This window comes from Podarcis muralis, chromosome 14 (genome assembly GCF_964188315.1).
Source record: "Podarcis muralis chromosome 14, rPodMur119.hap1.1, whole genome shotgun sequence".
Lineage (NCBI taxonomy): Eukaryota > Metazoa > Chordata > Lepidosauria > Squamata > Lacertidae > Podarcis > Podarcis muralis.
Genome location: NC_135668.1, coordinates 2,702,979 through 2,718,398, shown reverse-complemented (window position 1 = coordinate 2,718,398; position 15,420 = coordinate 2,702,979). Strand labels below are relative to the sequence as shown.

Genomic DNA, 15,420 nt, shown 5'->3' with positions numbered 1-15,420 from the left:
TGTTCTAAGCGCCTGCGAGTGCTTTTCACAAGGACACTTGCTTGGAACATGCACAACGGCTCAAGCTCCTTTTCAGAGGAAATGGAGGGATCTCCTCTATCAGCACTTCTTATCATGCAGCAAAAAGAAAAAGAAAAAAATGCAGAGCAAAAACCTGTAAAGGTGTGGATAAGAAAAGCAACTGTACTTGACTCAGCAACACCCCCTACCGCTCAGCATGTTCCTTAAGGTAAAGGTAAAGGTACCCCTGCCCGTACGGGCCAGTCTTGACAGACTCTGGGGTTGTGCGCCCATCTCACTCAAGAGGCCGGGGGCCAGCGCTGTCCGGAGACACTTCCGGGTCACGTGGCCAGCGTGACAAAGCTGCATCTGGCGAGCCAGCGCAGCACACGGAAACGCTGTTTACCTTCCCGCCAGTAAGCGGTCCCTATTTATCTACTTGCACTCGGGGGTGCTTTTGAACTGCTAGGTTGGCAGGCGCTGGGACCGAGCAGCGGGAGCGCACCCCGCCGCGGGGATTCGAACCGCCGACCTTTCAATCGGCAAGCCCTAGGCGCTGAGGCTTTTACCCACAGCGCCACCCGCGACCCCTCCAGCATGTTCCTTAGCACACACGTACACACCAATCTCAGAACTTTTTCTACTCTCATTCCCATCAATTATTGAGCTGGACCTTAAAAACTACCTTGTTGACAACAGAGTTTATAAATGGGCCAAAAAATAAGCCATCGCCAAACAATTCCCCTTTTCCTCTTCCCCTGGCTGATTCACACTTGTGTTGCTGTTTGATGTGCAGCACATAAGCTGTATCAGAGCAGAGCAAGGCTGGCCAATGTGGTGCCTTCCACATTGCCCTCCAGCTGTCTTTGGATTACAATTCTCACTATCCCTAACCATTGACCAGGCTGGCTGGGCTGATGGCAGCTGGATTCCCACAACAGCTGAGAGGCACCATGTCAGATACAGTATTTATTTGTTCAGTGCAGTTCTTTGGAGAATCTTAGAATCTATTATTCTAAGGTGAGCCCTGCTGACTGAAGGAGACTGGGGGCTGCCTGGAGGAGGTATTCTACCTTAGCTGGGGAACTGGAGCTGGCAGTCTGGACTTCCCCCACCCCTGCAGGCCAAAATGCCAGGTGGGCACGACATAGCCAAAAAAGCCCCATGGGCCAAATGAGGAGGCTGGTGAGTCATTTGCCATGAGGGCTGAGACTGATGGAAGTTGTGAGTCCAGGAACATCTGGAGAGGACCAGGTTGGGGACAGCTGGATTACATAAGAGGAAATGGGAGCTATGAATACAGAATAGCAGCATTCAACAGTTTCTAAGAGATCAAATGCTGAATCACAGGTCAGCTGACGAGATCATCTGGAGGAGCATCGTTGGTCATTCCCCAGGCTCATTTGACATTGGCACAGTCACGCAGAATGCTCTGCCAATAGAGATTCAGTACGTTTCTTCTCTGCCAGCTTTTAAATGCCAGCTGATAACTTTTCCATTGCTCCAGGCCTATGCGCCAATTAAGAATACATCCTTCCATGATGGTAAATTGATGCCTGTTTTTAACTTATTTTATATGGTTTCCATTATAGTTTTATTGCTGTTAACTTTGGTGTTTTTTATGACATAGTGGTAAACAAACAAACAAACAAACAAACACAAAGTCCCTGAAAAGAGAATCTGGACTTGCCCCTTGGTGAGCCCCTTCAATATTGCATGGATACACCAAGGCAAGGGGGAAGAGATAGACGCATAACTGCACATTCTCTTGCTGGAATTCACTTACCATTTGCAGAATGTCAGAGGAGACCATCTGCATGCAGCACATCGCAGTGGCCAGAGCACAGACAATAGTGGAGATGATATTGAGAGCACAGACGCTAAACAACAGGTCCTGCAAGGGGGAGACAGAGAGAGAGAGAGAGAGAGAGAGAGAGAGAGAGAGAGAGAGAGAATATGTCACTCCTTATCAAAGCAAGACAGACGATGGGCGCTAAAAACATTTCCAGCAGATTGGATAATAAATGCTGTCAATGGTTATCTGCTTGATGTGGGTCTTTATTAGGCCTGTCCAATTTACACTGCACATAACCCTTTCATTCCTCAGAAACAAATGCGGGACCAACCCGTAGGAAAAACAAGTATAAAGCTCCTAAAAAAGGAAAATGCATCTGTTTGTATTGCGGCCACAAAAGCATTCCAGCAGCAACTCTTATTACAGTCTTTCTTATTTCTTATTAGTCAATGAAATTCTGCAAGCATAATTCTGCAACATTCCTGGCTACAATTTGATTTCCTACGGACACACACTTCCCTGGTGTGTGTGTGTGAGCCAGATAAATCCGTAAGCAGCCATCCCTTAATTGAAATTGCTTTGGAAGGCAATAACTGTCTGCAAAGTGGGGGGAAATATTGTAAATTTAGCTGTGATTCCTGCATTGTAGGAGGTTGGGCTAGATGGACTAGAACTCTACAGTTCTGTGATTCTATGAAACAGCTATATTCAAAGGTGTGAAGGGGAGCCACGGAATGCTCACAACCAGTCTTTCGTTGCCATGTGTGGTTTTCCTGGCCGCATGCTGGAGAAGCACCCTTGAGTCTTTTTCTAATTATATCAACTCTCCTGCAATAAAAAACCCCAAAAGATTCTTGGGGCATCTTTAACACTAACAAATTTATTTGGGCATAGGCTCATTCTTGGGCAGGGAGATAGCCAACATGCATAATGGGCTCTACACCCATCAGGCTTCCAGATTCCCTTTTTCAGAATAGCAGATGCCTTTGACAGAGGACAAATGCTCAGAGACCACAGCTCAGTGGTAGAGCCCATACTTTGAATGCACAAGACCCCTAGGTTCAACCCCAGATACCTCCAGTTACAAGGATCACAGGAGGCTGGGGGGAGGAGAGAGAGAGACCCTTCTTTGCCTGAGCCCTTGCCAAGCTGCCGTCAGTCAGAGCAAACGGTACTGAGCTCACTGGACCTGACCTGAAAGTAACTTCATAAAGTCAACTTGTTTTTGAAACTGGAGGGCATTTCAGAAGCAGCTGACTCACACTTGAGAACATACATAGGATAGCACAGGAAGCTATTAGTCCATCTAGCTCAGTACTGTCTACTCTGACTGGCAGTGGCTCTCCAGGGTCTTGGACCTTCCCAACCCTACCTGGGGCAGCTTCCTTCATCTCTCAAAAAGTCACTTATATTTCAACTTTAGATAAAGTGCAAATGTATTTAAATTTAAGCAGTCTAGTAATTGGTTCAATAACAGATTATTAGTCAACCCTCACCCCCTAAAAAAGGTTGACAACTCCTTCCTAACTTGGAACTGCCATCTCCCCTCCAGTGTGAGACAATGCCGATTCTTTAATTTTTTTGGTCATCACCCCTCAATTTGAAAAGATTTGACTGATACTTCTCAATTTTGCACCTGATGATGAACAGTGGTGTCCTCAAAGGGTTTCCCCTGCTCTGATTTCAGTGATGCATACAAAAGACTAAGCGGTCAAAGCACCAGGTATATAATTTTAGAGGAAATACTAAAAAAATGTTCTGTTAATGCAACACCTCAACAGAAAAAGAGACCTCAGTGGAATTCAAGCCTTTGTCTCAAAGACAGGTGCAGTTTCTTATGTCTTGTTTAGTGGAATAACTTCCACACTCGGCCGATGAATTGTTGGCTTGGCGAACTTACAGGTGTGGGCAAGAAGGCTGCTTTCTTCATTCACCTGGAGGCTGCTGGCACTTGAATACAGGGAGCTCCAAACTGACAGGTAGCAGGTTCAGTCCAGAAAAATGGGTCATCCGTGTTCCAGACATCAAAGAGGACGCAATGAGACTGAGTGAGTCTTCTATGCCCCAGTGTTTAGAAGTCTAGTTTCTTGCTAAGCAATTTATGAATCGCATCCATAAAAAAACAATAAAATCAAAGCACAGTTCTGAAGACCTCCCACCTTCTTGCTCCATCAGCCAGGCTTTCATTCCTTGCTCACCTGCCTCACACACCTGAAGCTACCCCAAAAGAGCTGTGTGTGAAAAGTCTTACTGGGCACTGCGTCCCTCCCGCTGCCCCTCTCATGGCCATCCCCTGTGTCAGCTGGGAAGGCGACAGAAATGCAGCTGCCAAGACACTGAGGAGAACAAGTAGTTCAGCTTACAAAGCACTGATCCCCTTCCAGTTTCATGCCACCTACCCGCCTGTGTGCAGAAAATCTATGGCATTAATGAAATACAGAATGGAAGCAGCAAGTGAAAATATGGGTGGCATTAAATCAACTGTAAATTTGTTTTCATGTAAGTAAAGGAAGGAAGGATTTTTAAAGTCCATGAGCATCTTCTTGGCTCCTGTATCTTCCCTGAATGGTGATTTCTAATCATATATTAGGAACTTGTGCATGTGCTGCTTGTACAGAAAACTCAAGAAGGAGGAGAAAATTGCAGCTCCCCATGAGAATGTGGTGGAGAATGTGGTTGCTTGATGGAGAGAGGCAGAAACCTTTGGAGCACTTACCATTTGGCACTTCTTTGAATGGCCCACTGTGGGTAAATCCCAATGTTAGTACTACTCAGAGTAAAACCACTGAAATTAATGGGCACATTAGAGTCCATTCGATTCCCTGAGTTTTCTTTTAGGATGAAGGAATAATGAACCCCACTGCACTCAAAATTATGAAATTAGGCTGGTTGGTTTTGGTGGGTCTACTGTGTAGGATTTAGTTGTTGCATTTATAAATGTTCTTAGCTGCTTTGAGGACTCCAGTTAAATAGCAGAATATAAGTATAGGGTGGTGGTGGAGGAAAACCCATGGAGTTGTATTCAGTGTTAGTCACACTCAGAGTTGACCCATGGGCATGGTTAATAGAGGTCCATGGATTTGAATGGGCTTGCACCTGAGTAAAGGTTGGTTGGGCACCACCCAATGGTTTCTTGATGTGGGGGAAAGTCTTATTTCTCCCCGTTTTTGTGGAATTTCCTCAACTCCATAGGTTTTCTTCACCAAAATGTCCCAGATTGATGTTTTGTCATGCTATATCATCATCCTAAGGATTTTTTTGTGGGGAAAGGATTCTGGTCCACATTTCCATCAAAATACTGATATCTGAAATAACAGACTGCTCCCCTTCCCCCGTCTTCTTTTTCCCATTTTCAGAATTAATCTGGGGCCACCCACCCACAGCATAATTATAAAATTGCTCCCATACTTATTTTACAGGACTTGTGGGGATATAACTTGATATATTACACCCCTGGCATGCAAACTGAATCACCCTCTATAGCTGCCACTGTACCTAATTAAAGACCGCTACTCCTAAAGTTAAGTGGCGCAAGACGGAGAAGAGAAACATTTGGAAAATTAAAGACATAAATTACGTTTTCTCTCAACCTTTTTCTCCTCCTCCTCCTCCTCCTCCTCTCATTGACATATCTTAATTAACATCCATCTCTTTTTCAAGTGCTTGAAAGGAGGACAAGGGTTTTGTGATCCTCAGCAACCTAAGAACTGGAAATAATGCTTTGTTTCAACAGTGCAGCAGTCCACCATGTAAAACAAAACAAATCACAAACCTAGACCAGTGCAGCCTTTTAATTCAGTAACACAAAACCACCACCACAGACCGCTGGGAACATGCCTCACATGCAGGTGTGCTCTGTTCCAAGCACAACACATTTCTGTGTCCAGAAAAACAGCACTTTCTATCTGTATATATTAGTCACCCTTATCTACTATATATTTTGGAAAATGATTTGTCCTTTTGTTCTCCATGTGTTAAGATTCCCGAGGTGGGATAAGCAGTTTTCACTGACTTTGGGCAACCAGCCGCCATTTTGAATCAAGATGGCAGACCAAAACATTGCTGTGGTGTGACCATTTTTTGATGTGACAGATCCAAACTGTACCGATTAGGATGCCTCTGAAGATATTGTAACCCCATTTGGTAGGACATTGCCAAATTTGGTATGACAAGCCCAACCTGCACCAGTTGGGATGCCTCTGGCCAACTCTGCATGAGGCTTCCCAAGGGGGAGGTTGAGATCTCCATTTACCTTTAGACTCCAAGCACCATGTGGGATCAAGATGGCAGACCAAATAAAGCATAATTAAACATCAGAATGCACCCCATTTATTCATATTAATCACAATTTATGAAGTTATGCATGGCAAGGGGGAAGTGGAGAAAGCTTTTCTCTTTCTCTCTCAACACTGGAACTCATGGACATACAATGAAGTTGAATGTTTGAAGATTCAGGACAGATAAAATAAAGTACTTCTTCACACAGCATGTGGCTAAACTATGGAAGTTACTCTCCCAGAAGGCAGGGACGGCCACCAATTTGGATGCCTTTAAAAGATAATAAGACAAATTAATGGAGGAGAGGGCTGCCGATGGCCCCCGGCCACAACAGCTATGCTCAACCTCCACAGTCGGAGCAGCCCTGCTTTGAATGCCAGTTGCTGGAAGCCACCGGGGGGGGGGGGGCTCTTGTGCCTGGGTCCTGCTTGCTGGTTCCCCACAGGCATCTAGCTGGCCACCGTTTTGATTCATTTGTTGTATTTATTGTACTATTATTGCTTTGATTCATTTGATCCTTGTTATATCCTTATTTTGTATGTGTGTGTGTTCTGTATGAGGAAGGGTTTATTTATTTGTCAATCCTTCACTATTCTCTTTTTAAAAAAAAATAATTTTTATTAACAGGCCAATCACATCACATTATCATATCACATTAATTCCAAATTATACAGCCAAATTTTAAATTTTGTTGGGGGTACCCATACATCAAGCTCCGCTCAAGTCCAAAACAACATGACTTATCTTACTGCTTTCATTAGACAGTTCTGTCCAGTTTGATTCGGATAGTCCTTTATTACTTCCTTTCTTTGCGATTTCTGATGATTTTCACAAGCAGGTTGAAAGCTGGCATTCTATGTGGATTTTTGTACTCTTCCAAAAATCATATCGGTCAGGGACAGCCTCTGTACAACGCTTCCATACACAAGATTAGTCTCCGATCTGTCCTTTATTTTTCAAATAAATCAGATCAAATGAGTCTGGGGGCTCTGTCAGGTCAAACTTGCATTCCAACATTCCTTCTCATTCGAACAGTCCTGATTCTCCTCCCCCAGTCCTTCTTCCTCCGACAAGCCTGTCTTAGCGAGACGCCATATTTTAACTGCGTCATAAGAATTTTCCTCTTTTCTCACCATTCTCCAGTCTTCTTTCCTGTTTTAATCCATCCCACATAGTTCTTAAAATCCTGCCTGTGATTCATAAAAACGCAACGATCTTGTTTCTATCTGGGGTGAAGGGTTATTAATGTCACATCATGCAGAGAAAAAAAAGAGTTTTTTCCTCCACCCCCCCCCCCCTTCGTTCCAAACATACAGTCCTTGTGGTAATTCATCAGAAGATTTACTTATCCGTCCGTCACTCCTGGTCGCAGAGATCCATTAATCAGCAGTCTTATCGTCGAGCTCTACTTGATGTATGTGCTTTCAGCTTTGTTTCCAATCATATGTTTCCAATTATAATTCCAAGCTGAAGCAACCAGCACTCGCTAATTGGAATCGGCGTCAGGAAGATCTGACTTCACCGAGGGCCTGTGCCAAGTGTTCGGCACCCCCATCACTCGTATGAGGGGGTGCATTGTGAACACCGCTGGCAGGACAGCACTCCCTCACATCCTGGGGGAGCTTAGGAAGGCCGCATACTTCCCATAGCAGCCCCTTAGTACCTCGTATGGGTCAGAGAGATGTTATTGTCGGCCATCTTCCAACGCGCCACCTGGTGGCCCCAATCCTTCACTATTCTCATGAGGTGCTTTGAGCTCAACTCGGTTGTTGGAAATGTGGCATGCCAATATCAAATGAACAATCAAATTTCATTCTGGCTCTGTCTGTTTGTATTACATAAAAGGACCCATTTGGCTGAAAGGTGGTCCAGAAGTTCTATTGACCAATCAATCAATCAATCAATCAATAAAGCACTCTCACATTTCTTTCTTGCCTGGCCCTCCTCTGCTCCCTCTTCACCAGCAGATACTTGGGAGTGGGGGAGGGAGGGGGCACAATGCTTAAAATATCAATACAGTGGTACCTTGGTTTACAAACTTAATCCATTCCGGAAGTCCATTCTTAAACCAAAGTGTTCTTAAACCAAGGCGTGTTTTCCCATAGAAAGTAATGGAAAATGGAAACAAAATGGAAAGGATTGGCATAGATCCGCATGTGGTTGTAAGAGCGATGGTAGCAAGAGATGCACGGCAGGGAGGGAAAGCAGAGCGGGGGTGGAGGGCGGTGGCGGCAGACGAGCACGAGGAGGAGGAGGAGCACTTTCTTGGAAAGCTTTGGAGGCACTAAAATGTGCCACCGCGCTGGTTCCGTGCATGCGGAGGTCTTCTCCACTTCCGGGTGTCGGCACGGGGGCGGGGCGGGGAGTTGTACTCCTGCAATCCAGCTGGAGGGCAGCTTCCCTCCCTTGCGGCTGCGGGAAACGCCGTGATGACCCCCTTCTCCACTGCCGAGCAACGGAAGTGTGGCACTCAAAACGGAAGTGCACCCCCAAAAGGAGTATGTTCGGATTCCAAAAAAAGTTCGCTAACCAGAACACCTTCTTCCGGTTTTGAAGTGTTCATGTTCCAAATAGTTCGTGAACTAGGCTGTTGGTAGACGAGGTACCACTGTATGCAGTTGCTACAATTATTCCCAGGGGTTCTGAAAGGGAAGGACATCATCTTATATTTGCAGTCTTATAAAAGCCTTGCTGGGAGGATGCCTGGAATCCAAGAGTGAGCATAATTCTTCCAATGAAGAGAAAATCCTGGGGCAAAGACATTGATAAGGTGATGGCCCCTCATAAATCTACCTTTTAAAAATAAATCAGGCAGGTAAAAGGGTCCCCCAGGAAGAACTTTGTTCTGCATGAATGAAAGACACCAAAGTAGCTGCAAACAATTCAATTCTATCCAGCCCTCCAGGTCTAACCCCAAAATCTCAGCCTTGTCTCTTGACTTTCCTAACATACAAAGCAGAAGGTTTAAAAAGCAGTCTGTTTTGTTCTTTGGTTTGGATTGTGGCAGGGACCGGGAATCTGTGAACCTGCAGATATTGCTGGATTCTCAGCTCCAACAGCCCTAGCCTGCATGCCCAAGGGTATCAGAGATGATGGGAGACAGCACTGAGCATCATTTGGAGTCCCTCAGGTTCCCCATCACTGGATTACAGGGCTAGAGTCATGGGACGTGTCAAACCAAATCCACAAGACCCTGGAAACCCATCTGGATCATGTAAACAGATTTTGTCGCTCCCCAGCTTCCACAGTCGTGGAAAGGCCATTTGAGGCACTGGCCAAGTGCTGCTGTCCGCCTCTGCTGAGTCCCTCCCCGTCTCCAGGGCTCTGTGCAGAAGGAACCCAAGAACGGAATCCTACAAAGAGGAAGCTAAAATTAGCAGGAAACTCTGAGAGGTTCAATGCTTTGGAGAAGGGCCTTAGTAAACTGTGATTTCAAAATCCCAAAGACCTATTTTGCAGCCTTGGAAACTTGAACAGACAAAAGTTACCAGGTTTCCTTTTGTTTTTTGTTTTTGCAATGCTGCATTCCGTCAAGTGCAGCCTGTGGTTAATCCAGATCCAATCACACCATAACAATTTATCTGCAGAAAAATGACAGCCTAATATTGTGTGTCTCCCCCCTTTTTCACAGTCCTGAAACCTGTTCCCGTTTAAAAACATAAGTACATGCACAAAGACACTGCCAGCTTTTCTGGGCATCTAACATCGAACCTGATCGTTCAAAACATGTTTACTTCTCTCCAAAGCAATACCTTTTAAGACTTCAGTGGATGAACTTCCTCTATAATCTCAGGAAATTACAGTAATTTGCAAACATCCTTTTCCTTCTGACAGCATTTCTTTACCGGGTCCTTAAATGGTGTGTGTGTGTATGTTTAGAAATACTGGTGCCACTTTATAAATATTCGGGAAACACTCATGTTTATATCCAAAGGTCAGTTTTTTTCAAATTACAGGCCCTGGCTTCTAATGGCAAATGCACCCCCCAGTGAATCTTTGTTTCCAATTTATACATCAATGTTGTGATTGAAATGTGTACTTTGAGAGTCTGTTTTGCAAAAGGGCAGGCTGGAGGGAAGAGCCCAAGCTCAGTGGCAGGGAGGTTTCTGTGCCTGCAGTGCAGTCCCAGGCTCCGTCCCCCATGGCATCTCCCGAGAGGGCTGAGAAAGACTTCCTGGCTGAAACCCTGCAGAGCTGCCATTCAGTGTAGACAATGGTTCAATGAACTAATGGTCCGACTTGGTATAAGACAGTTATTCCTGCATTCTGTACTTCTCTCATCAGAGGAAGAGCCTCAGCTCACTGGAAGAGGACTTGTTTTGCATGCCAGAGGGTCAATCTCCAGCATGTCCGGGGGGGGGGGGGGCTGGGAATGTCCCTTGTCTAAATCCCTAGAGAGCTGCCAATCAGTGCAGGCAATACTGAGCTAGATGGATAAAGGGTTGGACTCTGCATAAGGCAGCTTCCTCATTTCCTAATCAAATTGGCAGTTTCTTCAGAACTACAAGGACTGGAGGATCTTATCATTTTTAAGGGAAGGGCCATCACTCAGTGATGGAGCACTTAACTTTGCATGCAGAAGGCAGGGGCGGAGGAAGGGGGCGGTGGGGGTGGCCTGCCCCTGGTGTCTTCGCTGAGAGGGGTGACTTTCGGACCGTCACACGCCCGTAATCCCCAAGCCTACCCCAAGCGGTTGGGGGAGGGGGGAGCTGCACCTCTTTGCCAGCGGCATTCCACCTTCCACCTTCGTTTTGACAGCTTGGGGAAGGCTTGGGAGTCGCAGGCGGGCGGCACGCCAAATGTCCGCCATCAGCGGCTCACTCCGCCCCTGGCTGCAGGGTGCCACACCACTCCGTGCACCTGAGTGGCTATCCTGCACCTGGGAGGGCACCCTCCGTGCCCCGCCCCCCTTGGGAGCGCACCCACCCTGGGCATATGCTCCACCGCTGCATTCGGGGTTCAAATTGGGAATCTGCTGTGGAATGCAGGATATTTCAGTCCCACGTTTTATAAGGGAAGGAATCCCCACGAGCAGTTGCAGAAAAAAAACTTTGTAGAAGACTTTTATAAATCTACAAACAAATATGACGAGTCCCTAGCACATGAAAATCAGCAAATCTCAAAAGAGTCTACCGTGGGGACCAGCAACAGTAGGGAGAATTGATATTCGGGTGACCAGGTAAGCAACCAAGAAGCTGGGAAACATCTGACTCAAAGATCCCTCTAACCATGAATTTACAGAGTGGTCTTAACTTAAGCAAGAAATTATTTCACAGTCTCAGACGTCTCCACACCTCTGCCACACTGCAATAGGCAGCTAATAAATGCCTGTCCCCACAGAGTTGTTTTAAAACTTTTCATTTTTAGAAAAGGGATGCTGGACTAGATGGATCCTTAGTCTGATCCACCAGTGCTGCTGAATCAAGTTGCTGTAATTCAAAGTGGTGTTCAAACCCAATGGAAACAACTAAATATTTGTGTATTTGTCTATTCGTCTATTTCAAATCTTGTTCGCTCAGTGTTTATTTCCACATCTTGTACCCAATCTTTGCATAAGCTTACATCTAACAAAACAGTGTCTTTTAAAAGTGCCAGAATCTTACTGGTATTCAAAAGCATACTGCCTCCAAGCAGTTGCCAAATGTTCCAAATGACCAGTACCCTGGAGTTATGATTTGTGTTCCGAGTGTTCAAAGCAAGCTGCATTCTAACTGCCTCTGAACTCCAAGGGGCAGTTGCTGCAGTGCTCAGACCAGCTTCACTCTTCTCAGGTCTTCTCTTAGGTCAGACACATGAACAGGAAGCCCTGGAAAAAGCCCTTGCAGACCAGAGACTAGTTGAAGAACTGATTTCATGTAGGTGCATATATGCAGCACTCCTCAGTTCCACACCAACATAGCAGTGTTTTCCCAGATAAGAACAAATTGACTTTTATTTCCTTTTGTCCTGTCTGAGAGCCACTTGGTAGGCTTTTCACAGTGTGTGTGTGTGTGTGTGTGTGTGTGTGTGTGTGTGTGAGAGAGAGAGAGAGAGAGAGAGAGAGAGAGAGAGAGAGAGAGAGAGAATATAAGGATTAAAGCCAGAAAGGATTCTTTCCTGAACAGTAGCTGTATTGGTCTGTTGCACCAAACTTTCTTTCAAGGGTAGAATGCGTAACTTTGGTTGGATCATGCTTAACATTTTAAAAATGGAGAGGGAAGGGAGGGGAGCATAGGAATGCAGAGGAGGAGTGGACAAGACAAGAGCCCAATTATCTGCATGGAGGGGGTCCATAAGAACATAAGGGGTTGTGCGGTTGTGCAATTTCTTCACCCCTGGGGAAGTTTGATTCTTGGCACCTATGATTGCAGGTATAGCAGACTTTTCCATTCCTACATCTCAAGGTGGGAAATGCAGAATTTGCCCTAGAATGATGGCATTGTTTTAGCTGCACATCACTATTTGCTCAAACCTTTGGAGGTGTCCATATGATACTGTGCCTAAGTATCTAACGGTTATCTTTTGCCTGTGTTTTTCTCCAGCATGCCTTCTATCGCCAGCCTTCCCAGTACCAAAGCTAAAGTTCCACCCCAGGCGCATTATGGCTCCTTTTCAGTGTGGCTATTGTGCAGGGTATCCTGCTTGCAACTGGGTGCCTTTGTCCTGGCTCTTATGGGCTGCATTTTGAGCATCTGCTCCACATCTGCCAACCTTGAATGGAGAGAGTGGCAGGTTGAGAACATCATGGGCAGCAACAAACCTGGCATTGCAGGGATTGGGATCTGGGGTGCCTGTTCTATGCGTAGAATTACAATGAAAAAAAATCAACATTATATGCATACCATTAAACGATGAAGAGTCCCTACCCTCTGAAATCATCCTTGCCCAGGACTTGCCATTGGCCTCAATTGCCAATGCGGTGACCTTTTTTTTCTTTTCTTTGTATTGCCTTTGCACTATGTAACCTCTTTGCGCCTGGAAAACACGATGATTTCATTGCTACCTTCTTTTCCATTGAAGCAATGATGGATGTGGCAGCAGGTACATATGTACTTATTTCAGGCATGAAAATCCCCAAACTCGGTTCCATGGGTGACTCCGAGTCAACTCCCTGGGATAGTTTATTGTTGTACATTGTTTCTAAATTTATTGTTGTACATTGTTTTAATTGTCTGTTTTAACCATATTTGCACATCAGTTTCTAATGCTGTGAGTGTCTTCTATTTCAGAGGCTTCTACTTCTACTGCAGCCTCTTAAAGTTGTTTTAACTGCGAGTCTTTTAGTTCTTAGGCTTTTAACAGTTGTTTTAACTGTGTGTTTTTATTTGTTTTTAGTTCTTATCTGTTTTAATTATCAGTTTTTATCCATCCATTATCCATGTTTAATCTTGTATTTTATTCAGATGTTTTATCCTATGCTTGTTTCTTTGTCCTTATTTGCTCTAACAATTATCAGTTAAAAAAAAAATTCCTAACTGCTATTTTATTTATATGTTGTTGTTTTTTGTTTTTTTGTTTGTTTTTTACCCTGGTCTGCGACCGTAATAAAGTTCATTCATTCATTCATTCATTCATTCATGTACTTATTTCCATTTTGTGGAATCTGCATTCTATATTAACAAACAAAGGAATTCAGCTTCCTGAGGTTTTGGGAGTGCCTCCCATTCCAACAGAACAACGGAATTTCTATCTACGTGGGGTTTATTGCTGCAGCTTCACAGCTCTTAAGAGGAATGCTGGTTCTGGGTGAAAAGTATTTTTGGAAAATGAGTGAAATAAACACTTCAAAGGAAAAATGTGTAAACGACCCAGAAAGTGTTACAGACACTGAAAGCCCATCCCCAAGGGTGAAGTGCAGGCAGTATTACTCTTCTGCGACACTTGAGTGTGAAGAAAAACCCAATATTTGGCGGAGATATCAAAGTCAAATTAAAACGGAAACCATGCCAGACGCATTAGGAATGTGGCTAAGGAATGGCCCCAGTCCTGTGACTGGCTTTTTTTTTTTTTTAACGGTAGCATAGAACGTTGTGTATATTTATTATCAAATTTGTTGGTTTTTTATCTTTTCTTATGCATATTTTCTTCATGACCCCATGCTCTGGTCCATGGGGGTCACGAAGAGTCAGACACGACTAAACAACTAAACAACAACAAATGCATATTCTGTTTGATTTTTTCTTTTTAACTGAATGCTTCTGTATCCTACCCTGGGATGCTTACAACCCTAACTATAAATAGGAGGAATAAATGAAAAGCATAAAACTGTTATATCATATTTTTCGCTCTATAGGACGCACCAGACCATAAGATGCACCTAGTTTTTGGAGAAGGAAAACAAGAAAAAAAAAATTCTGAATCCCTGAAGCCAGAATAGCAAGAGAGATCTGGGTTCTGGGATAGCCTCTTGCTGTTCTGGCTTCTGGGATAGCCGTGCGAAGCCTCTTCCGGGCAGCGGGAGGAAGGCTCCCCCAAGAGCCACACTCCCTTTAAAGAGCGCACGGAGCATGTGTGCGGCTCTTGGGGGCTTTTCCCCGAGGAGGCTCTTTAAACGGAGTGCTGAGCAGAGCCTCCCACCTGCATTCGCTCCATAGGACACACACACATTTCCCCTTACTTTTTAGGAGGGGAAAAGTGTGTCTTATAGAGTGAAAAATACGGTATTTAGGTATTTATTTTATGCTATATCACTGCGCAGCGAAAGCAGCAATCCCTCTTGCTGTTCTGGCTACTGGGATAGCTGCGCAGCCTAATGTAAGACACACACACATTTCCCATTACTTTTTAGGAGGGAAAAAGTGAGTCATATAGAGCAAAATATATGGTATATCTGAGGCCCACTTCATTATACAAACTATAATTTTGAACAGATCCATGTTTTCTTAGAGTTCTGTAAATTTTTCAGTTTTTAGGCTTCCAGAAGGTTGGGTTTTCTGCCAAATTTCACCAGCTCTTATTTTACTTTATTGCTAAATACAATTTGCTTTCCTGCAGTGATTTGTAGCTAGGAATGACTTTGACAGAAGACCACGGGTATTTAGGAACAAATTTCCCTGTACAACACAGTAAAATTCTTATCTATACAGACTGTGCTCTCTGTGTCTATAATCCATACAGTAAAAGGAAAAATACATTACACATTTGTAAAAGTCAACAGTTTCATAGTGAAATCTTGGACATAGCAATCTATGACCTGCGTATCCAGCCTCGGCCACTACTTTCCTGATAACTGCTGGTGTCATTGTTCTCCATCTCAATCAACTTGCTCACTTCATCCTTTGATTTCTCAAAATTTGTTCTTGAGTGAGTTATAAGGATTACCTGTCAGGGTCACCCGGTCCCTGTGCTGGCTTATTAGACATTGGGGC

General features: G+C 44.5%; 1 protein-coding gene across 2 annotated transcripts in view; it reads right to left on the bottom strand.

The window, feature by feature from the left end:
- Window positions 1–15,420, bottom strand: part of ENTREP2 (endosomal transmembrane epsin interactor 2) — a 174,297-nt gene that overhangs the window by 14,631 nt on the left and 144,246 nt on the right. For both annotated transcript variants that reach the window (XM_028705805.2, XM_077918861.1), the window contains one exon: window positions 1,787–1,894. In XM_028705805.2, coding sequence (XP_028561638.2) covers window positions 1,787–1,894 — 108 coding nt within the window. The remainder of the gene's footprint in view (window positions 1–1,786; window positions 1,895–15,420) is intronic.